The sequence below is a fragment of the Sarcophilus harrisii genome, chromosome 1 (genome assembly GCF_902635505.1).
Source record: "Sarcophilus harrisii chromosome 1, mSarHar1.11, whole genome shotgun sequence".
In the NCBI taxonomy this organism is placed as follows: domain Eukaryota; kingdom Metazoa; phylum Chordata; class Mammalia; order Dasyuromorphia; family Dasyuridae; genus Sarcophilus; species Sarcophilus harrisii.
The window spans coordinates 654,058,199-654,082,401 of record NC_045426.1 but is presented as its reverse complement, the minus strand read 5'-3'; the positions used below and the strand labels follow the sequence as shown (position 1 = coordinate 654,082,401).

The window sequence follows — 24,203 nt, the reverse complement described above, 5'->3', positions numbered from 1 at the left end:
TGACCAATACTATCAAACCAGCCTATAATACTCTAAATTTGTTTAGATTGCAAACTCTTCTTCTTTCCTTTTTTTTTTTTTTTTTTTTTTTTTTTTTTTAAGTAATTGAGATATTAGTTTTATTGCAATCTACAAGTACTTCTCCCACTGATGCAGGGCAAGGCACTTAATCTCTATTTGCTGTGGTTTCCTCAATTGTAAAATGGAGATATAATCATAGAATTTGTCTCCCCAAGATAGTTGTAAAAGTATTTATCACAATGCTTGGCACATAATAGGACTTAATAAATCCTTCCTTCCTCCCTTCTTTTCCTTCTTTCTTGTCTCCCTCTTTTCCTCTGTTCCCTCCTTCCATCTTCTCCCTCCCTCACTTCATTCTTTATTTCCTTCTTTTGTTCCTTATAGCTCCTCCTTTCTTCCTTCTTTCTCTCTTTCACTCCCTCCCTCTCTTCCTTTCTTCTTTCCCTCTTCCTTTCCTGATCCTCCAAAGAGCAATCATCATAGTGGCTCAGCCATCACATCTCCCCAAGTTTTCAGCATGCTAATATATAACACCACTGGGCTTACCAAGGACACACTCTCATTACTATCTTGGATTAATTCCCTATTAGTAACTTAATTCTGTCTTTTATAGCATAAAGATTGGTCTCCTTAACAGAAAAAAAGAAGAATCAAAAGGGCTTTTGAACAGCCCTTCTTCACTGTGTATGAGATATCATCTCCCAACCCATCTCACATAGTCAATCCTTTCTCTTCTTTGAACCTCCTTTTTTTCTCCAGTATAACTTAAATCCCCCTTTTTTTGTTGTCCTTAGTTTTCCTTACCAACTACTATTCTTAAATTGCCATGCCATATTTTGTAGCCATCATTCATTACCTACTTTTCTTAAAGGCAGCTAAGTACAATACTAGGTCTGGAATCAAGAAGACCTGAATTCAAATTCACCCCTTACCAGATGTGGGACCCAGGACTAATCAATCTCTGTCTGCCTCAGTTCTCTCAACCATAAAATGGTGATAATAACAGTTCCTACCTCAAAGGGTTGTTGTGAGGATCAGATAAGATATTTGTAAAACACTTAGCACAATATCTGGAACATAGTAGATGCTCAATAAATGTTTGTTTTTCCATCACACATACATTTCAAATCTAAATTAATTGGGAGTTCTCTGTGCATCCATTTATTCTTTTCAAACTTCCCTTTCTCTTCCTTATCAGAATGGTTTTCTGTGTGTCTCCAGAATTTCATTCTTGAAAGCACTGTGTATCCTCCAAGATTGACTTTCCTTATAGAATTGCAGTTCACACTATCTTACCTCTTTCTCTGAATCCTTTGAAATCCACATTAGGAACAGATATTAAGGAAAATATGTGGTCTACTTTTGGATCATATAGGGATATAAAGAGTTATTAAGAGGACAATGAGGGGAATGATCACTAGAGATTATTTGATGGAGCCAGGGAAAGCCACTGGTTATAGAAGGATATGGAGGATATAAATGGCTAAATGGGCTTTGTTGTTCATTTTTCTTGTTTTATGGTGTCTCTTTGTGACCTCAGTTGGGATTTTCTTAGCAAATGTACTAGAGCTGTTTACCATTTCCTTCTCCAGCTCATTTTACAAATAAGGAAACTGAGGCAAACAGGGTTAAATGACCTGCCTGGGGTCTCACAGCTGGAAAGTGTCTGAGGGTGCATTTGAACCTGGGTACTCTATGAGCACTATGGCACACCCTAGTTGTCTCTAGCTTGGGGAGCAGATTTAAGTGTTTTGGGGCAACATGGTAGAAAGAGCATTGACTCTTGAGTGAAAGGATCTGGATTCAGGTTCTATCTTTTTTTGATACTATCTGTGCGATCTCGGGGAAATAATTTAATTCCCCTCCCTCCCCACTCCACCCTCATCTTGCTTTCTTTATCTAGAAAATAGAACTTGAACCATATGGGCGCTAAGGTCCCTGCCAGCTCTAAATCAGGGATCCTGTGATCTTTGAGGCAGAGGAACAAACAGCACATGTCTAAGCTCAGAGGCCAGAATGAATACTGTATGTGCAAAGCAAAGGGAGGAAACTGTTGGCTGGAACAGAGTGGACCCACAGAAGAGCTGGGACGATGAAGGCTGGAGGGGTAACTGGGACCAGAGCCCAAATCTCTCAGGGAAGTATCAGCTGTCCCCTCTTCATGAGGAAAGAGACAAAAAATCCCCCTGGAAACAAGAAACCAGGGACAGACTCTTGTGAGATCAGAAGGCTATTAAAAAACCCATCACCATGTTTGTGGCCATTAGTCAGGTTAAAAATAAAAGGCCTCTGGCAGAGGTAAGGGACTGGCAGGGTCAACAGCACCTGCCACTTTCTCTGGAAGCTTTTCGGCACAGCCAAAAAGTGAGGGGATTTGGGTTCAGGTCCTAGTGGCTGTGTGATCTCGGGAAAGTACCCACTCTTTCCTGAGCCTTGGTTTGCTGACCTATAAAATGAAGACTGGAAGGTGATTTTTTAGGTGACCCTGTGATTCTATTCCCAGATCTTGTTGAGCTCAGCTCTCACCCTGTGCATTAAGGAGAGGGATGACCAGGACCTTAGCAATAGGAGCAAAGTCCTAGAAAGGAAAGTACATGAAGGACACTGTGTCTGCTCAAGATTTTCCATTCCCCTCCACCACTCCCAGAGCCAAAGTTCTTTGCACATTGACACTGAGACAAGGGAACACATGAAGAGAAGTCAGGAAAGCTTGACAAAAGGCTGTGATGCGATCGCTAATGGGATCTGACCAGGGTGCTTTACACAAGCAAAATTTTCTAGAGTAAGGGAGGGATTATTCTCCTATATAGTATTCTAGCCAAATCAACTTTGGAGTACTGTGTTTAGTTATGGGCACAGCATTTAGGAAGGACTGGAGAGCAGACACAAGAATGAAGGGTCTCTCTCTGTGATTCTTTGTCTCTCTCTTTCCTGGACAAGTTGGCTCCACCATGCTAAACTTAGAGCAAAGCTCTGATCAGCTTAGAACACTGGAGCTTTAGTGATCTCAGCCTCTTTAATTCCTGGGATTGCAGATGTTCCCCCATGTGATCCAACAGTTCTTCTCTCTTATTCTGAGTTCTTTCCTCTGGAAAACTAAGGGTTGAACATATATAACTTACAATGAACACTTGCTTTCTTAATAAAGGGCTTGGGGAGGGAAGGAAGGAGAGAATCTGAAACTCAAAATTTTAAAAGTGAATGTTAAAATAAAAAATGCTACATGTATCTGGGAAAAATAAAATACTAAATATATATATTTCCCCTTAAGCAATTGGGATTAAGTGACTTGCTCAGGGTCACTCAGCTAGTGTTAAGTGTCTGAGGTCAAATTTGAACTCCTCCTGAGCTGGTGCTTTATCTACTGCTCCACCTAGCTACCCCAAATATATATATTTTTAATCTGAAAAACAGCAACTAAGGATTGAACAAGATGATCCTAATGGTCTTTTCCAGCTCTAAATCATATGACCTCAAACATTTGAAGGTCTGGTAGGGGGAAGTGGGACTAGGTTTATTCTGCTTTGCCTCTAGGACAGAATTTAGAGTTAGAGTTTGGGAGAAGGCTCAGGAATATCTATTACAAAAAAGTAGACTTTGTTCCACTGCTACGAAGTAGCTACCCATCTCCTGAAAGAGAAAAGTGTACACACTGAGACAGAATTTTTGGATATGACCAAAGTGGGAATTTGTTTTGCTTGACTATGTACATTGGTTACAAGAATTTTGTTTTTCTTTCCATCCTCTTCCTTCCTATGGGGGAGATAGATGTGTGTGAGGGAGAGAAAATAGATTTTACTAACTGAAGAACAGAAAATTAAATTTCAAAAGGGGGGAAAGGAGACAAGCTGGTTTGCTCCTCATTTTCCAAAAAAATTCTCTTCCTCTTCTTCACCCCACCCCCCTCACCCCACGGAAAAGGAAGAGGAGCTGCTGGGCTTGCAGATCTTGGCTGGATGGTTGGAAGAAAGCCAGCCAAATGACATGAGACACGTGAGACTTAACAGACCGGGGCTGGACAGCAGGAAAGTCCTGACCAATAGTGACCTCTGCTGCTGGCCTCCCCTCATAGCTGCTTCTCTTTTCCCATTAAAACAAGAAAGCTCAGTTCTGGATTATACTCCCAACACAGAACAAACTTTCCTCTCTAAATGGAGACATAGGTGGGCGCTCAGCAATTTCTTTTTTTAATTTTTATTTTTTGTGGCTTCTTTATCATGAGGTCATCATTTAACACAGTTCCATGGTGTGAGCTGGACTTGGGCCTAGGAGAAGGGGGTAGTGAAAAGGCACATCTGAGGACCCGGGTGGGAGTCCATCACTACCAGTTACCAAAGGGGAACATGCTTCTCTCTCTGAATCTCAGTTCCTTCTTCTCCATAATGAAGTGTTCGGATCAGATCAAACTCCTGTGACCTGCCTCAGTGGCTGTGTAACCTAATATAATTTACTTAAACTCTCCAAACCTCAGATTCCTGCTTTGCAAAAGGGGGTGGGTGGAGGAAGAAATTCTCTGAAGCCAGCCGGGAAAGTGGGGAGAAGGGATCTGTCTTCTGCCCTGAGGACTGGCTGTGTTTCCTGAGAGCAACCACATTTTTGAGGAAATGAAGATAAGACAATGGGTTGCTATTTCCCCCCACACACTGGCAAGAGAATTCTGTTTCCGGTACTGGATCTCCAAATGAGGTGGCTATGAGAAGAACCTCCCCTGGTTCCCTGGGGAGCTTTGGAGGCTTCCATCTGTATAATATTCTAGAGAGATATTCAAATTTAATAGGCATCCAGGTAGTACAATGCATAGACCTAGAGTCAAGAAGACTCATCATCTTGAACTCAAATCTGACTTTAGAGATTTACTGTGTGACTCTGGGCAAGTCACTTAATCCTGTCTGCCTCAGTTTCTTCATCTGTAAAAATGAGTTGGAAAAGGAAATGGCAAACCACTGCAGTGTCCTTGCCAAGAAAACCTCAAATGGGATCACAAAGAGTCAGACATAACTGAACAACAGCAAATCAAAATTTTGTTTCCTCACCACCTTCAAGACAAACTGTTTGATTATCCCTATATGTTTCATATAAGGAACAGAAAGACCAATTTTCAAGAAGGAAAATGACTTGGTAAAGAGTATTATAATGCTTTGTCTTGACACATTAGAGGTGTATATCCAAAGGCCTTTTGATTCCAAATTGGTCTCTCTTTCCATTATACTAATCCTGCCCTCATCTCCTAGAGTAGGCAACTTGGAGATTATGATACCCAAGGAAATACAAGTTGGGAAATGGAAATAAAATCATTATGACAATGAGTCTGGGGTTAGTGCAGCTCCTAAAACCCAGGGACTGCTCACTATGATTTAAATCATCCTAAAAGCCAGACTCAACACTTTCCAAAAATCTGTAGGAAAGAGACCAATATGCAGAAGCAGCAACTTTGTACAATAAAAAGGTCCCCAGATGGGGGATTCCATCTCTGCTGCTAATCCACTGTGTGATCCTCAACAAGTCACCGCTCCTTTGGAAGCCTCAGTTTCCTGAGGAGAGGTTTTGGCTAAATGGATTAGCTGTTCTCTTCAACTCTAAGGTTTTATCCTTACCTTAAATGATAAGGACTGATATTGCTATATCACTGATATTGTATATTGATAGCTATTCTATTTCAAGTATAATTGAAAAAAAAAAAAGATGGTCTAGTAATTTTTAAAAATTATATTACTGAACCAGTCCAGAAGGACAAAGAATAGATAGCATCTCAGGGAATTTCTCAAGACTCTAGTATTCTTGCTGTGTGCACGTGACTCCAAGCTGGTTTTTGTCTCCATCATTTCCTATTCTGGCTTCAGGGCTGTCTCCACCGTAACCACTAGGGGGAAGTGTGACAACAGGGTTGTGTTTGGAAAACGCCGGGATCATCTACTGCGTCCCCGCCATTACTAATCATCTTGATCTCTGTCTTGCTATTGGATGAGAGAATGAAGCTGATGACTTTTGTACAATTCTGCCTCACTTAAATCCAATCCAGACACAAGTCAAGACATTATCTTGTGATGTCATTGATCTTCTGAAATAGGGTAGAAATCCTATAATTGACATCTATATCTCTAGGACTCCCAGTATCCTACACTCTCAGTCACAGAACATCTACTAAAATGTAGGACACAAAATGTCAAAGTTGGAAGGAATATAATAAAAATTCACTTTTTTGTACAACTTTGGGATTACAAACGACTTTCTTCACAATCTTCCTATGACATCAGTAAATTCATTATTTTACAGAGGAGGAAACTGAGTCTCAGACAAGTTAAGTAGTTTACCCAGGGTAATATCTCCCCTGGCAACAGGATTAGGAATCAGATTCAGGTTTTATAAGATCATGGCTAGTAACAACTTGAGACATCATCTGGTTAAAACCATCCCATTTTTACAGAGAGAAAAGTGAGACTGAGAGAAGGTAACTGGCACAGTAACTGGCAGAGTTGAGATTAGAATTCAGGTCCTCTTGTTCCAAACTCCCTTTTCACCAGACCACAGCTCTCTTCTATTAGATATTAGAAGATGGAATTTCAAGGTGAACACTGGATATTATTCAGGGTAGTCTCTATTCCCTGTCTCCCACCTCAAACATACCTCCCAATTCTAAAGACAGAAAACAACAGCAACAACAGTACCTGCCCTCAAGGAGTTTCCAATCTAATGGGGAAGGCAACATACAAACAAAGGACACTCCATCATTCTATTCTCTGATGGTTGTCCTCCATTCTGTCTCTATCTTCACCTTCTGGCTTTCTTCAAGTCTCAACTAAAATCCCACCTTTTACTGGAAGCCTTTCCCAACCTCTCTCAGTTCTACTGCCTTCCTTCTCATATTTCTTTCCATTTTCTCGTGCATATAACTTCTTTCTACATATCTGTTTACATGTTGCCTTCCCCAATGGATTATTTATGAGGTAACTATTACAAACTGCCTGATTTTTCATCCTATCCAACTGTCCACCCTGGCCATCTTCTTGACCATGTCCATTCAGCTCTGAAACTTTCTGACTGGGTCTGATTGATAAGTGAGTCCCAAGGACAAACTCATAAAGTACATTACCTCTTGCTAACTTCATTCTAGCCAGCCAGTCACTCTAGCAGGAATTAACTCAATATGACCACTGTTTCTAAAAAGTGTTCCCTGTGACTCCATTTAACATCCTGGGACTTCCTAGAGCAAAGCTCCCTTCTGAAGCTGTCCCTCTCCTCTCTTCTGTGTTGTCTCCGCATATTAGAATGTACATTCTTGACTCAGCACAGGGCCTGACCCAGAGTAAGCTTAAGAAAGCTTAAGAAATGCTTTTCCTTGTTTTGCATGACAGCACATGCATAACCTTTACCAAATTGTTTGCTTTCTCAATGAGGAGAGGGAAGGAGGAAAGAATTGGAAACTCAAAAAAAATTTTAAGTGGTTTTACATATAATTGAGGGGAAATAAAATATTAAGTTTTTTAAAAAGGAAATGCTTTTCATCAATGACTAATGTTATTCTACCTCCTCACAGAGAGTGATAGACTCACGTACAGAAAGAGAGACCTTTTTCTGGTCACAGACAATTTGGGAATTTAAGTTGTTATCAAATTTTTTTTTTGTCTTTCTTTTTTATTTCCACCAGAAGAAGGTTGGAGGAGAGAAAATATTTTTATTAATTGAAAAAATAAAAATTTTATTTAAAAATGCTTTTCATTTGTTCTTAGTGCAGAGTTGTGGTTTTATTGGCTTTTGTATGGTATTTCAAGCTTGTGAATTTGATAGGGTACTTGCTAGTGTGAGAGAATCAGTTATATTACTGGAAAATGAATGGTCTGGTGAAAAGAACTTTGATTTCTTGTCCTGCTTTGTCAGTTCCTTGTAATGGCTTCAGATCAGCCTCACAATGACTCTGGGCTCAGAAAGGGGAACTATTATATCACTTCCTGCCTATTTCCTAGGATTCTGCTTGAATATTAATCTGAAACAAGAAGCTATAACCTATCATATTGTAAACGGAGTTCAACAACAGACTTGGGAAATATGATGTAGTCATCCAGAAAGCCCTTTTCCCAAGATCCCACCTCTGACACAATGCCTCATCAGCAAGTCAATTAGAATTTATAAAGTGCCAGTCAGTCAATAAACATTCACGAAGTGCTTAACTATGTGCCAGGAACTGTGCTAAGCATTTTGGGATACAAAAAAAGGCAAAATACAGTCTTCACTGTCGAGAAACTCACTGGAGGAAAATGGAGGAGACAACATATTAGCAAGACATATACAGGATAAATCAGGGGTGGTCTCAGGAAAGCACCAAGGTCAAGGACTGGAAAAGGCTATTTGTAGAAGGTAGGATTTTAGCTGACAAGATGTGACTCTAAGCAAGTCATTCAACCTTTAATTGTGCTAGATGGCTTTCCAAGACTCCAAAGTCACATAGATGGTACTGACCTGCATTGGTAGAAGGAGTTTTCTCCCCTGGGAATTCCCTATGCCAATAAAATCTGGGGTAGGGATTTGAACTACGTCTTTCTAACTCAAATTCATCACTCCATGCAATTTCTTAGAACCAGAAGTCTATTTGTTCTTCCCTAGCTAAAAGTTGCCTTGTTACAAGAGCACTTTTAAAAAAATTTTTTAAGAGTATTTATTTAGTCAGACCAGAGTTCTCAATTTACCCCCAGTACTTGCTAGATATAGCCAGAGGCAATTCTCCTAACTTCCCTAAACCCTAATTTACCCATCTTTTAAAAAAATCCCAGGCAATTTTGGGACAAATGCTCTCATCAGTATTCAGAACTCCTAGTGTAGAGACACTTACAGATCCAAATCAATAATTCTTCTCCATTTTCAGTCTTAAATTTTCAAGTTGCCTTGCTAAGAAGTTAAAAATTTTCCATGGTCCCTCAGTAGGAATTACACTTAGGCTTCCTGACTCCAAGATCACCTCAGCACCACTTTTCTGAACTAAATAGGCTTATTTTTCAGTTGTTTGGGTCCAATACTGTGTGACCCAGTGTGATGTTTTCTTGGCATTCATACTGGAATGATTTGCCATTCTCCTCATTTTCAGGTAAGGAAACTGAGGCAATTAAGGTTAAATGACTTGACCGGGGTCACACAGCTAATGTTTGAGGCTATATTTGAACTCAGGTCTTCCTGATTACAATCTTGGCACTCTATCCACTATTCTACTTAGCAGAAAATTAAAGCTAAACTTGTTCAAAATTACCTGGGTTTATTAAATACCAGAGTCTTTTTTTGAACATAATCTTCTAATTATTGAGTCAGATTTTTTTTTTTAATTTACTAAGAGCTAGGGTATGTTTTTAAAGAGTCATAGGAAAAATGCAATGTTTAATTGCAAAGGAATGATGCCTTGGAGATGGAATTTCAAAGCCAGGGTAGGGGGAAAGATTATGGAGAAAGGGACCTTCCTCTCCCTCCCACACACACATCCCAGAAAAACACCTACCTATGCTTTGCTTAAAGAAACTCCCTAAGGCTATGCATTCACTAAGGGAGAATTCTGATTTTTAGGAAATTCTCCATTATATTGAGGCTGAATTCCCCATTCCAAATTTCCTCCACTCTCTGAGGTGAGGATTACCATATTCTGGCTGGAAAATAAGGATTTTTGAGTAGGTGGAACCTCTTTTCCCATTGGCAGAAGCTCCAGCATATCTGAGCCCATCCCACATTCTATAACTTTTCACTGTACATGAAACCTTTCCTGATCCCAATTGCTTTTGTCTTCTCTCTTGTCAAGTTTGTATTTATTTCATCCTTAATTCTATGTGTTTATTTGTGTATATATATACATATGCACACATATACCTACATTTACATACAATTATTTTTGTTGCCTCCTCTAAGAGAATTTTAGCCCCGCTAAAAGTTGATTCAGTTTTTGTATTTGTATTTCTAGCACCTAACAGTGCTTGATACTATAAGTGTTTAACAAATGTCTGGTTAATAACTAATAATTTGACATAATAATTAACCTACAGAGACCATTTTATGTAACTTGATATTACTTAATACTAACAATTCATATTTACATAGTACTTTAAGGTTTATAAGTGACTTCCCCAAAAACATGTCTTTGATGTGGGTAGTTACAGGAATCATTGTGTGCCTCCTCCAACCCTATTTTATATTGTGAGATGAGAGAGAAATTAGATGATTGGCCCACTGGCGTCATTCAGCTTGTAAGTATTGGGATTTAAAGTCAAATATCACGATTCTATGTCCTATATTTAAAAAAGCTTAAAAATGTACCTCCTCCTTTCTTCGTCCCTCCCATCTCCAATATTTAAAACACATACACACTCTTCAGCCAAAATTGAGCCCTTCCTTACTAATTTGCCATAAGCAGTTTACCTAGCTTATGCCTGAGCTTGGGCTTGCTCCTTAGCCACCTTTTCCTGAGAAGTTGTGTTTCCCTTTTTTTTAGTTCAGATTTAGAACACAGGGACACTGAAAGACACAAGGAAACTATTCAATAAATATTTATTACAGAAGAACTGAATTAACCTTCAATTCAACTGCCCATTGTCACCAAAACACCAACATGGAAGGAAAATGGCATTTGTCAGCATTACACCAAGTTCTACTGAAGCCTTCTTCCATTTCTTCATAGGTACATCATGATATTCTTAGTATCACAAAAGTTCCACCCAGAGAGCTGAGCAGCCCTCATTAGTCCAGAGGCCTTCCTATAAGGACTTTTAAGAATTGGTTGGAGGATAACTGTCACCAAAAGACCAGCCTGGCTGGGTTTGGAGATGTCCTTCATCACAGGGTTGAACATCCATTTTTTTTTTCAACTATAGCAACTAATGAAACTATTTATTAAGGCTCAGTGAAGTACAGCTGGTATTTGTATCTATCCATGGGGAACGCCTCTCCTGGCAAAATATTGGTCCTTTTAGTCCTAACGTTAAGTTGTAGCTTCCTAGATCATGATGAACCCAAGGGCAGAAAGATGTCACACATTTTTCATTGAATCTTGAACTTTCAAAGTTGGAAGGGACTTTAAGTCCAACTTACATATTAAAAAAATAATAATTTTCTTGCCTGATAAAGCAATGAAGATTCCACAATCATACATTGGGTAGACTCAATTTTGCTTGGATGGTCGGAGGTGAATTTCTCAAGAGAAGATATATTGTGTCTTCAACTATACTAATCTAAATTATTTTCATCGTATATAAATAGATAAATGGATGGACATATAGATGACACTGAGAAAATGAAATTAATATAGGTAAAGACATGCACGCACACACACACACACACACACACATATATATACACACACACATACATACATATATATCATTTTGTCCATTCCCCTTGTCTCCCCTCCATCTAGTCCAAGGGTTCATAACTCTTTTTTGTATGTCATAGACCCCTTTAGCTGTCAGGTAAAGCCTATGGATTCTTCTTCAGAAAGCATTTGATGTTTGCATTCAGAGTGGCAGTAATGCTACATTTAAGTTAGAAAGTTATGAAAATAAAAGATGTCATTTTTTTTCAGCATCCAAGTTCATGGACCCTTGAAATTTATATCCAAAAATCCCCCCCCCCCCAAAAAAAAAACTAATTCTAGGCATAAAGTAGATTTTCCAACTTGAGTCTTTTCATGATGACCTCTCCCACAATTGTCCACTTCCCTTCCCTCCCATACATTTAAAAACATTAAATCTCAAACCCAGAGGGAGATTAATTTGCATAGCACCCATTTCACAAATGATGGAGCCTACATGGAGAATCATGGAAAGGAGAAGAGGCTACCAAACAAAAAGTCAATATTAGATTTTGGTTCCCTGATGATGTTCTGAGAAGCTGGGGGATATTTAGCTGGAAGCCTCCTCTCCATACCCCGGGAAAAAAAGGATCAACAATACCAGAAGAGGAAAATGCTATATCTCCCTACTCAAACTATTTTGTGCTTCTTTTCAAATCTGCAGCTGCTGAATCCTCCAGGGGACTCCAGGCAGGATGGTAATGAACAGGATTATAACTATTCTCTCTTCCGCTGAAATACCAATTCTAGCCATCACCAGATGTGTGACATCAGGAAAATCACTTAGTTTCTCTGAGCTTTGTTATCTAATCTATAAAATTAGAGCGTGTTGGACTGAAGGGCCTCCCAGATGCCTTTCAGTCCTAAATTTGTGATCCTAGCTGTGACATTTTTCTGGCACTGGCCCATGCTTGCTCTCCTGGCTTCTCAGACCCATGGTGGCAGCAAGGGACAGTTGGACTTTGGAATAAGTCTGTTCTGTGGGCCACACAAAAAGAATCATCCTCACAACCTAGGAAATAATTAGAGGGCTCCAGGGTCTTCTCCGTCTTCCTCAGTTCTCTCTTCCTCACTAGGACCTTGCCCTTCCTTCTGGCCCCACATGTAGTTGTTGAGACCCAGTTGTACCATGTGAGCATTATGGATGATAAGAGGCTGGGCTCCAGCACTTTGAGGGTCCAGCTGAGGGGCTGAGCTGGGGTCAGGGGGGAAGGGCATAGGTGGGAATAACTGATTGGCTGGGAAAGCCGAGGAAGCAGGAGCAAAATAGGTGGGGAGACCATGTGGCCAAGGAGGTAGCTGCGGTGTACTGTAGCCATAAGCAAAGGGTCCTTGATTCTGGACCACAAAGTTGATGCTCTGTAACTGCTGTTGCAGACGTTTATATTCGTGTGTATAGTCAGAGAGGGCGTTCTTCTTCTGAGACACCCTCTTCCTGTCCTCTACCATCTGCTGGGTCTGCTCCTGGATCGCCTGAATTTCCTGTTGTTTCTTCCACACCTCCCTCTGGGCTTGCAGCTTCCGAGATTTGAAGGTGCTTTTGACTTTCTTGGAAAACACAGGAGACTTCTCATCCAGACTCACCAGGCCCCTCAACAGCGGGGAGACCTGGGTAGATTTCAGTGTGCTCTCCCGAGGAAAGAAGGGAATAACGGAGTTCTCTTTTTCCTTCCTCGTGATGGAGTTTATTAATGCCATATGTACCTGGTGGAGGCTCATGTGGCAATCGAAGTGCTTGGTGAGCAGGAGCACCGTAAAGGCCGAGTTGTCGATGGCATCTTGTAAGCACCGGAGCTCAAAACGGCCGGGGAGCTGGAACTCCTCACAGAATGTGGCTCCGTCGGGTACGCCCAGGCTCTCCAGGGTGTCCCGGACCCGAAAGGCGATGGCTTCGTCCTCCTGGGCGTGGAGGATCACAAAGCTGAAGAAACGCTGTCCCGTGTCTAGCTCAGGTCCTGAAGGCAGTGGAGATGAGAGGGATGCAGAAGGATCCTGGGGGGGGACGGGAGACCTGGGACTGGAGGTCTTCTTGGGCAAATCACCCTCTTGTACAGAGAGTAGGGTAGCCTTCTCTTCCCTAGCAAGAAGGACTGACACGGGAGGCAATTCTGGGAGCACCCCAAAACTCTCAAGAATTTCTGCAGGCTTTGTTGAGACGCATTCTGGAGGCGTGGGGTCGGAAAGTGTTTCATTACATTCCACAGAATGCCTGCTGGTCTCCGGGGCCACTGAGGGTGCAGGAGATGGGGACGTAGAGGGTCTGGGAGCCTGAGAACCAGAAACCCCCGGGACCGAGCTGTCCAGCTGTTCAGAGAGTGAGGCAGCGGGGTCCGAGCAAGCCCAGAGGCTCGTCTCCTCTGGTCCAGAGGCCTCTGTGGAATCTGACTGAGGGTCTCCACACAGTTTACTGGGGCCTTTAGGACCCCCTTTCTGGGGCTGGCAGGTGAAGAAGGCCAAAGTGGGGGACTGACTGATATCCAGTTTGCTAGGGAAAGAGGCAGGACTACCAGTAGAACGTAAGGTCAGAGGAAGTGACTCAGGTGCCAGGACATCTGACCTCTCCCTGATAGGCCAGGGTTGACTACTGATCCTAGAGGAAGGCTTTGGGGACACTGGAAGGTAGCCCATATCTGACCTGAGGGTCTGGAAACTCTTGGTTCTACAGACATCACGGCTGCAGTGGAACTGGACCTCAGCCCAGATACTGTCCAACCGAGCGTCATGATGCTGGTGGAGGGTCCGGAGAGCAGCATAGTAGGCCTGGTTCCGGGCCGAAGCGTCACATAGTTTCTCTTCAAGAAGTAACTGGTAAATGCGGGCAACAGCCAATTGGATGTCCGCCTGCTCCTCGGATGGCAAAAGTTCCATCTGGTCGGGCTCACGGCTTTCCCAGGTCTTAGCCATGGAGAGTGCCGCCTTATCTCCTCTCAGGGAGTCCAGGAGGATCCTGGCCTCTGTCTTCTGTCCTAGAGTCAGCAGGACCATGGCGTGGAGGAGGCCGCTGCCCTTGGAGCTAGGCTGAAGGAGCTTCAGCTTGTGTTTGAGGTAGAGGAGTTTATCCTGCCCAGCTCGGTTTAAGATGTCAAAGGCTCCCTTCAGGCTTGGGATGTCCTCCCCCATCTTTGGCCCCCTGGAGAAGGGGTAGACATGGCATGTTCTGCTTTGTCTGCCTGAGATGGGGAGGTCCTCTGGCTCTTACCCCAATACCTCAGGCATCCCCCATCCTTCCCTCAGCCATTTCACCGGCACCTGCAGCAAACAGAATAGAAACAGAATTAGAATTTACTCATGTTCCTCCTCCCCATTCCCATCATCACCACCCAGTAATATTCCCTTTCCTCCACTTCTCCAAGGAGCCAACCAGCTCCTGGGCAACAGGAGAGACAGGTGCCATGAGAGCGATACTACTACCACCAGCCCAACCACCACTTCTCCCCTCAAACACACCCCAAGAGTCAGTCCAGGACCCTGAGAACCTTAACTGTGGTCTCCAATAACCTGGCTCTGCTGCAGCCTAGCCCCAGCAGCCATCATCTCAGGGACAGAGAGACAGTCTGGCAGAGGCTTTCTTGGATGTAGACCCCCTGCCTCCGAAAATAACATTCTTGCCGCCACAGTTCTTCATCAGAAATGGACGGGACAATAGAAATATTAAAGATGATACATTAATGTGTGCTTTGTGTCTGTATCTCAAAAACTGTGGGACCTTTCCATGTGATTTAAAGGTAAAGCTCTTATATGTGTCAAGCTTGACACATGTAGCATGAAATTGCACATATTTATTGTCAAGGGGAGGAAGGAGATGTGAAGGAAGAAAAATCTGAAACACAAGGTTTTGCAAAGACAAATCTTGAAAATGATCTTAGACTTACACGAACTGATGCTGAGTGAAATGAGCAGGGCCAGGAGATCATTATATACTTCAACAACAATACTATATGATGACCAGTTCTGATGGACGTGGCCATCCTCAGCAATGAGATCAACCAAATCATTTCCAATGGAGGAGTGATGAACTGAACCAGCTACGCCCAGAGAAAGAACTCTGGGAGATGACTAAAAAACCATTACATTGAATTCCCAATCCCTATATTTATGCCCACCTGCATTTTTGATTTCCTTCACAAGCTAATTGTACAATATTTCAGAGTCCGATTCTTTTTGTACATCAAAATAACGGTTTGGTCATGTATACTTATTGTGTATCTAATTTATATTTTAATATATTTAACATCTACTGGTCATCCTGCCATCTGGGGGAGGGGGTGGAGGGGTAAGAGGGGAAAAATTGGAACAAGAGGTTTGGCAATTGTCAATGCTGTAAAGTTACCCATACATATAACCTGTAAATAAAAGGCTATTAAATAAAAAAAAAAAATGATCTTAGAATGTATTTGGAAAAATAAAAAGCTAATATATATATATATATATATATATATATATATATATATATATATATAAAACTTTTGAGAGCAAAGACTAACCATTTGTATCCCCAGAATTTAGCAATCAATAAACAACTTTTTTTTCTTTCAAATCCCAACCACCTTCCTGTAGGAAGCCTTATCCCAGCTCTTCCTGATAACAATATTTCCTTTCTAAGGAATTTAAGCTATATAGCAAGCTCTCCTCACAATAACTCTGAGGAAGGATTATCCCCAATTTACAGATTTGGACACTCATTTTAAGGTCCTATCCTAGTGAAAGTAAAAGCTGGGATTCAGAGGAATGAAAACCAGAAAGAATTCTTTATAGATCATTTGGTCAAATGCCCTCTTTTCAGGTGAAAAAACTGAGGCTCAAGGAAAAAAATTCCCAGGGTGACATGGTAGAAGTGGTCAAGTTAGGATTTGATCCAGTCTTTACTCCAAGTCCCAGGGCTTTTTCCCCTATAGGATGTTGCCCTCCCGTCTCTGAACTCTCATTGAATTTAGCATCCATACAATAGTTCAGCACATAATTATTTTCTGTGTGTAAGTCTGTACTAACTAGACTGAAAGCTCCCTGGAGACAGGTCCTAGAGCTGCTCCTTCTTTTCCTTTCCTCTATGCTATTTGTAGAGGACGCTCCTGAGGAATGTGTGATTATAAGGTCCTGGAGAAGGCACATAATAGCTAACATGGGAAAAAAAGCAGAATCTGGCTCTTTCTTTTCTCTTACCAAGGGAAACTAATCTCATAGACTGATCTCTGCTCTGATCATGGTTTCCATACCAGCCCTGCCTCTTATTAGCAAATTAATTTAAATTCAATTCACTTGCAAGCCGACATCACCCTCCTGATGTCATTAGTTTTCTTCCAGAATTCAGGATGAAAAATAATCTGTGACTAGTAGTAGCAGCTCCATCAGGGACCCAACTGGGCAAATTAGAGTGCTGTGGAATGGAAGGATGAGAAGGGAACTTCTGGACAATCCAATCCAATCCACATTTGAACAAGAATCCTATCAACATTCTGGAGAGCAATCTGGAATTATGCCCCAAAAGTTATCAAACTGTGCATACCCTTTGATCCAGCAGTGTTTCTACTGGACTTATATCCTAAAGAGATAATAAAGTAGGGAAAGGGACCTGTATGTGCAAGAATGTTTGTGGCAGCCCTTTTTGTAGTGGCCAGAAACTGGAAACTGAGTAGATGCCCATCAATGGGAGAATGGCTGAATAAATTGTGGTATATGAATGTTATGGAATATTATGTTCTGGAAGAAATGACCAGCAGGATGAATACAGAGAGGCCTGGAGAGACTTACATGAACTGATGCTGAGTGAAATGAGCAGAACCAGAAGATCATTATACACTTCAACAATGACACTGTATGAGGATGTATTCTGATGGAAGTGGATATCTTTGACAAAGAGAAGATCCAATTCAGTTCCAAATGATCTATGATGGACAGAAGCAGCTACACCCAGAGAAGGAACACTGGGAAATGAGTGTGAATTGTGTGCATTTTTTGTTTTTCTTCCCAGGTTATTTTTGCCTTCTGAATCCAATTCTTCCTGTGCAACAAGAGAACTGTTCGGTTCTGCACACATATATTGTATCTAGGATATACTATAACATATTTAACATGTATAAGACTGCCTGCCATCTAGGGGAGGGGGTGAAGGGAGGGAAGGGAAAAGTCGGAACAAAAGTGAGTGCAGGGGATAATGTTGTAAAAAATTACCTAGGCATATGTTCTGTCAATAAAAAGTTATAATAAAAAACAAAAGAATCCCATCAACAACTGATCTGACAAGTGGGTCATCCAACCAAGGCTTGAAGACCTCCAATTTTAGGGCTCTTATTACTTCAGGAGGCAGTCTGTGTCTCTTTTGGACCACTCTAAGTGTTAGGATGTTACTTTACAGCAATCTAAATCTGCCTCCCAATAGCTCCTATCCATCATTCCTACTTGTGTCCTCTGAGGCAAGCAAAATGAGTCTAATCCATCTTTCACCAAAAGCTCTGCAAATATTTAAAGCCAGCCAACACATCCCCCACAGGTCTCATCATCAGCTCTGCTTGGCTGGATTTCCTGAGGATCGTGCTTCCCCCAAGATAAATTGATCACCTGAAATCTCATCTCACCATGCAGAATGACTCAACTTTTGATACTCAACATCTCCTCAGCTCCCCTTTTCCTTTGATTGGAGGGGGAGCAATAAACTCCTCCTGAAGCCTTCCTTTATAGAGGGCTCACTTTCCAGAAAATTCCATTTTCTATCAGCAGTTATAGACTGGTTTAGACTGGAAAGCATCATGCCCTTGTCCCTGATAGTCCCCCTCTACCTCTCTTTCTTAGCTTAGTGAATTGGATTTGAGTGAGAGAAGGAACTACAAGATCATTAACCTCACTTTCCCTCCAGAACCATCTGAAACCAGTGGCCAGATATAGATCAGGACTATTGGAGATGGCCTCAGATGCAGTGGGAGATTTTGGCCTTTTAAGCTAAGGTCTTTCAATAGGTCTAGGTTTGGTTGAGGCAACCACCTATTAAGTTATTTAGGTTAGGTAACCTTATCCTGCCCAGCTCGGTTTAAGATGTCAAAGGCTCCCTTCAGGCTTGGGATGTCCTCCCCCATCTTTGGCCCCCTGGAGAAGGGGTAGACATGGCATGTTCTGCTTTGTCATTAAAGATAAATCCCATTAAATTATAAACTCCTAGGGTGGGGGATTATCTTTTTCTTATTTGCGTCCCCAAGGCTTAGCACAGTGCCACCTTGTACATAGTAGGCACTTAATACATGTTTATTGAATTGAATTCAACTAAATTCTTACACAGAGCTAATGGATATAAGAAGAAACATGAAATCATTATATAAAAGTCAGTTATATTATTATTAGAAATATCACAATAGGTTGGGGCTGTCCATCTATGAAACTTGTGACCCTTCAATGGTGGTGTTTAGGTTGAACTTCTTAGGGAATATTGTTGAGGAAATTCATAAAAGAGATAAAGGTTGGACTAGATGTTATAGATTAAAATATGCATTGAGGGCCAATGATTTCATAATCATCAAATCACTTTGTTGCTTTTTAGTCGTTTCCATTTTGTCTATTTCTTCATGGTTCCATTTGGAATTTTCTTAGCAAAGAAACTATTGAAGTGTTTTTCCTTTTCCAGTTCACTTTACAGATGAGGAAACTGAGGCAAACAAGATTAGGTGACTTGCCCAGGATCACAAAGCCAGTAAGTGTCTGAAGCCAGCTTTGAACCCAGGGCTTCCTGACCTCCTGGCCCAGGACTCCACTTGGTCATCGAGTCACCAGCCATCCTATCAAATCAAACAGCTATTATATACTATAATACTCATCCTCCTGCTCCTCTGCAGCTTTTACTGTTTCTGATCACCCCCATTCCTTCTGGATACTAATTTCTCCCTTAGTTTCCATAAGGGTGACTGTCTTGGTTTTCCTTCTATCCCTATAGAAGTTCTTTCCCATTCAGCTTTATGGCTCTTCTTCCTATCCTTGATTGTGGGTGTTCCCAAAGTTCAGTCATAGACGGTCAACTCTTCTCACTAATGTTTCCCTCTCTTCTACTTTCATAGAGGTGATTCTATCCTCCCTTAGGGTAATTCTAAAATTTGCATCTCTGCATATGAACCAAGGTGTCTCTTAAGTCATACATCTCCAACTGCCCACTTGGGAGTCAAACTTGCTGTCCCTACATACAAACGCATTCTGCTTCTCTGTTGCAACAAACTGGTTTCCCTTCCTAATTCTGTCAATGACACCAACATTGCATTTTATTTTTCAAATACACCTAATTTTCAACATTCATTTTTTAAGACTGTTTCAAATTTTTCTCCCTTACTTCCTCCCCCTCCTCAAGAAAGCAAGTAATCTGATATAGATTAAATATGTGTAATTCTTTTAAGCATATTTCCATATTCCTCATGTTGTTGTATATAATATTTCAACTACAATTTTTATACATTAGTAGTATACAATTAGTATTAGGCTGTTCTCTATCCCTAGAATCCAAGTCTTAGAGGTTCTTTCCCTTAATTCCCTTATTATCCTTCTCTTCCCCAGAAATTTCTTTGTACTTTTAAATATGTCTTGTACTTGTTTATAATTTCATAATAGAATTTAAGCCCCTTAAAGACAAGCATTTTTCCCCCTCTTTGTCTTGCACAAAGTAGATAATTAGTAAATGCTTCTTGAACTGGATTTAACATGTCTAAAATGGAGCTAAATAACCCTTCTCCAAAACTTATTCCTCTTCTTGACTTTTCTTATATATATATATTTTTTTCCCCCTCAGGCAATTGGGGTTAAGTGACTTGGCCAGGGTTACACAGCTAGGAAGTGTTAAGGTTCTGAGGCCAGATTTGAACTCAGGTTCTCCTGACTTCAGGGGTGATGCTCTACCCACTACACCAGACTTTTCTACTTCTGTTGATGGAATTTAGGGTTTCAGTTACTAAGAGAAGAGGTAGATAGTTTCATTAGTACTTGGTGGGTCCCTGTCCCCAGTTCGATTCACCAAGTACTTAATAGTGAGCAGATCTGAGCTTGTCACTTCTCTGCTCAAAAAGCCTTTTTCAGTGACTTTTAATGTTTTTAAAATAAAATATAAGTTCTAGTCACCTAGATTTATATCTTGGATTTGACCCTCAGCTTTCACTTATACCACTCCTACTAACCAATAAGATGTCAGTTTTGTTTATGGAAAATCTCTCCAAAATATCCCTGGTCTCTGTTCCCCAAGTAAAGACTGAAGGAAAAACAGTAATTTTCTATCATTTCTGCTCCTTATATACATAGCAAAAAGCCCTTTAGATTTAGGTATTTTGATCCTCTAATAAAACCAGTTTGATTTTTAAAAAAATAAAATAAACTGAAAACTATTGATCTGAAATATTTTAGTAATGTGAAGTCAAGATGCAATTGTCCTATTACTGTAGTACTTTTGTAAACACAACCAAACCAAGGAGAAAGGTAGCATTTAGGTTGGGCTTTTAAAAGCTTGGCTAGGAGCAGCTAGGTGGCACAGTAGCTAGAGCACCAATCCTGAAGTCAGGATAACCTGAATTCAAATCTGATCTCAGACACTTCCTAGCTGTGTGACCCTGGGCAAATCACTTAACCCCAATTGCTTCAGGAAAATAATAATAATAATAAAGCTTGGCTAGGAATTCAAATAGAAGAGGGAAGACTTTTCAAGTATAAGGTACCCAGAGAGCAAAGACATCAATGCAGCAAAGCTCAAGAAATGTTTGGAGCACAGAATACTATTAAATTTGGCCAGGAGATGATAGTAGGAAATAATACTGGAAAAGGTAAGATGTAAACTGACAGATTCATCTTCCTGAGTTCAAATCTAGCCTCAGACATTTACTAGCTGTGTTTTCCTGGGCAAGAGTTAAATAACTCTATTTATCTCAGTTTCTCATGTGTAAAATGAGTTGGAGAAGAAAATGGCAAATCATTCCAGTATCTCTGCCAAGAACACTCCAAATAGGATCATATGAAAAGTCAGACATTGCTGAACAAACTGTTTATTAATATTATTATTATATATACAATATAATTATACAATTATTATTAACTTTTTTTGGTACTTGGGGACATGGGACCCTTGACAATCTGTGGAAAACTTGTGGGCATTTTCTCAGAATAATGTTTTTAAATGCAGAAAATAAAATACAGAGGATTCGAAAGGAAACCAATTTTATTGAAATACAGTTCCCCAAACAAATCAAAAACTCCTAAGGTAAAGGAATGTCAGGAAGAACAATTTAACCTTTGCTCAGTAAACAGCAGTGTGACAGCTTAGATATGCGACCAGGATTTGGGGACAGGAATGTCTGTCCTAATAGGGATCTTCTTACCCTTTCCTTCGTTCTCCCAATTCTGTTCCCAATTCAAGCAGCAGAGAGGAATGAAGCTGCTACCGCAAGAGAAAGGTTGTGGATCCACGTGGGGTCCTGGGTTCAGTGTTGTTAAGAGTTCAAAAGAGACCCCAAAAAGTTGGGGCTCCAGACCGGTGTCTCAAAAAAATTTGCAGGCTCGGATCCATCTCCAAGTGAAGGGGCAGCATTTATTATAATTGCAATGCCAATTAAAACCAATTAATGAATTTGGAAAGGAACCAGGAGCAAGAAGATGAATTTCTAGGAAAAAGTTATCAAGTTACTGATATGCTAATCTTATGGCTTATAGGTAGATTTGAGATGTGGTCTGGTGCAACTCATTATTGTCTTAGAAACTTTATTACTGACCAGCAGATTGCCACCTGACAGCCTGCAATGGCTTTAGAACTGTAACACTCCCAAGACCAGGGGACCTTAACGTTATGGTTACATCTCCCCTAGAAGCTAAGGGAAGAAAAAAATTATCATTTTTAACTATATCACTCCCAAGGCCAGGTAGTCTTAGGGTTATTGCTACATGCCCCCTAGAAGCTGCACCCCAAGAGCGTCATTCAGGAAATGGTGACCTGCCCTGCCCCCACCGCATCCACAGCATCACCTTCCCCTTACCTTTCTTTCGAAGTACTGAGTACCGGAGTGCTCAGTCTGGAGCTCACAGAAAAGACAGAGGGAAAAAGCCAGAGAATTTGTGGGCATCCGGAGGGCCGTTAGCTGCCCCAGAAAGGTTTCAGTCTCGGTACTTCTAGGCAAGGCGGAGCCCAGCAGAGCCTATGTGGTGGAGGCTGGATGCGGAAGCTGGACAACCAGATGAGTTATGGTGGTTGGTAGCGACGTGTTCAGAGCCTAACCTGACCCCTCCCTCAGATGTTTGAGTGGCACGAAGATTTTCCCCCTTTTCTTTGCCAGAGGAGGGGACTAATTGGGACTTCCCCCGGACGCCGAATCGGTTTCTGGACGCAAAGTGGGAAGGGAAGACGGGGACACCAGAGCCTTACTCTAGGGTACTTAGAGCAAACTGTACACATACTCTGAGCCCGGAAGGGTATCCAAGACCCTAGACTGAGACAACTCCTAAATGCCAAACCCTGGGGGATGGGAATATCCAGCTCCCCCTGGGATTTGGATAGAAAGGTTTCGGAGGACGGAGGGGGTGCAATGGAATGAACTGGGGAAAAGAGAATTTAGAGGAGGGAGAGGGGTGTGACTCTGGGCTTAATGACAAAGTCATTTCGAACTTTTTGAGAGAAAGTTCGGAAAGGGATTCAGCAAGGAGTTCCAAACGCTGCGAGAGGGGGTGCCCCCAACTCTGCGGGATGGAGAACAGTGAAAATTCCGTAACCTGTCTGACAGTCCTAACCCCCCGAAGTGGGGTGTCCGGGCCTTCTAATCCCGCAGCCCTTTGGAGGGGCTCCCTCGGCCTCCAGAGCAATCCAGGCTGGAAGTGGAGGTAGAACGCAGGAGGGGCTTGGAACCTCGGAGCCACCTACACTTATTCGGAGCCCGGGGAGATACTGAATGAGTAAACGAGTCCCCTCAGTTTGGGCCCTTGCTCAGCTCTCTGGGGTAGATCGGTCCGCGCCCCAGGGATTCGGAGGTCGCACCACTACAAAGTCCCAGAGGGAGTTAACTGAGGTTCTTCCGCCTTCGCGCTCGGCTTTAGTAGACCTGGAATTTGATGTACATGAAAAAAAATAACTACTTCCAATTCCCAGTTAGGAAAAAGCTGCCAACCGGTCCCTAGTTCCCATTGCCTCCTGTTACCAACTACCAGTCTGGAGGAAGGAGAAGGGATGGGAGAGGGGTAATGGAAGTAGAGCTTACTCATTGGCTAATTATTTTTCTTACATTTTCATTTTTTAATGTATCCCCACTCTCTCCCTTACCCAGCAATCCTATTTTACGAATGGGTAAACTGACCTGTTGACGGAAAGTGTCCACAATCATTTGATTAAGCACTTAAAATGTTCTAAGTACCAGGTTGCATAAACAAATGAAAAAGGGAAACCAGCGCTTGTATTTAGGATCTTTATTCTGTTAACGATATTATCTTTTTTTTTTTTTTTAATTTAATAGCCTTTTATTTACAGGTCATATGCATGGGTAACTTTACAGCGTTAACAATTGCCAAACCTCTTGTTCCAATTTTTCACCTCTTACCCCCCACCCCCTCCCCTAGATGGCAGGATGACCAGTAGATGTGTTAACGTTATTATCTAAAATAAGTTATTAGTCTTGGACTCGGAGTCTGGGAGACCAACCTTTGAATTTCCCCTCAGGCCCTTATTAGAGTAAGTGATCTGGATTAAGTCTCCACCTCAGCCTTACCCAATTTTCTTATCTGTAAAATGGGGTTAATAACACCCACTTCAGCTATAGAAATGCCAACAATTGTTATTAGTCAGTTATAAAGTAATTTGAAAATGGGTGGGACGGGGGTAGGGCTGTGGAGAAAGATCTGGAAAAACTTGAAGCCACCTTAAGACTTGGGGGATTCTGAGTCA

The 24,203-nt window shown here is 41.5% G+C and overlaps 1 protein-coding gene across 2 annotated transcripts; it reads right to left on the bottom strand.

Annotated features, from left to right (window-relative positions):
* Positions 1 to 10,519: 10,519 nt before the first annotated feature.
* TICAM1 (toll like receptor adaptor molecule 1) lies at positions 10,520 to 23,696 on the bottom strand. 2 transcript variants are annotated; one of them, XM_031947809.1, is made up of 2 exons: positions 22,312 to 23,696; positions 10,520 to 14,584 (listed from the first exon to the last, which is right to left on the bottom strand). In XM_031947809.1, the coding sequence occupies exon 2, from the start codon at positions 14,453 to 14,455 to the stop codon at positions 12,359 to 12,361; it is 2,097 nt and encodes a 698-aa protein (XP_031803669.1). In that variant the 5' UTR covers positions 14,456 to 14,584; positions 22,312 to 23,696; the 3' UTR covers positions 10,520 to 12,358. The 2 variants fall into 2 exon arrangements, with proteins under 2 accessions (XP_031803669.1, XP_031803670.1); XM_031947810.1 differs by lacking the exon at positions 22,312 to 23,696 and adding an exon at positions 18,362 to 18,491 and having other exon boundaries at positions 10,520 to 14,414.
* Positions 23,697 to 24,203: the final 507 nt, after the last annotated feature.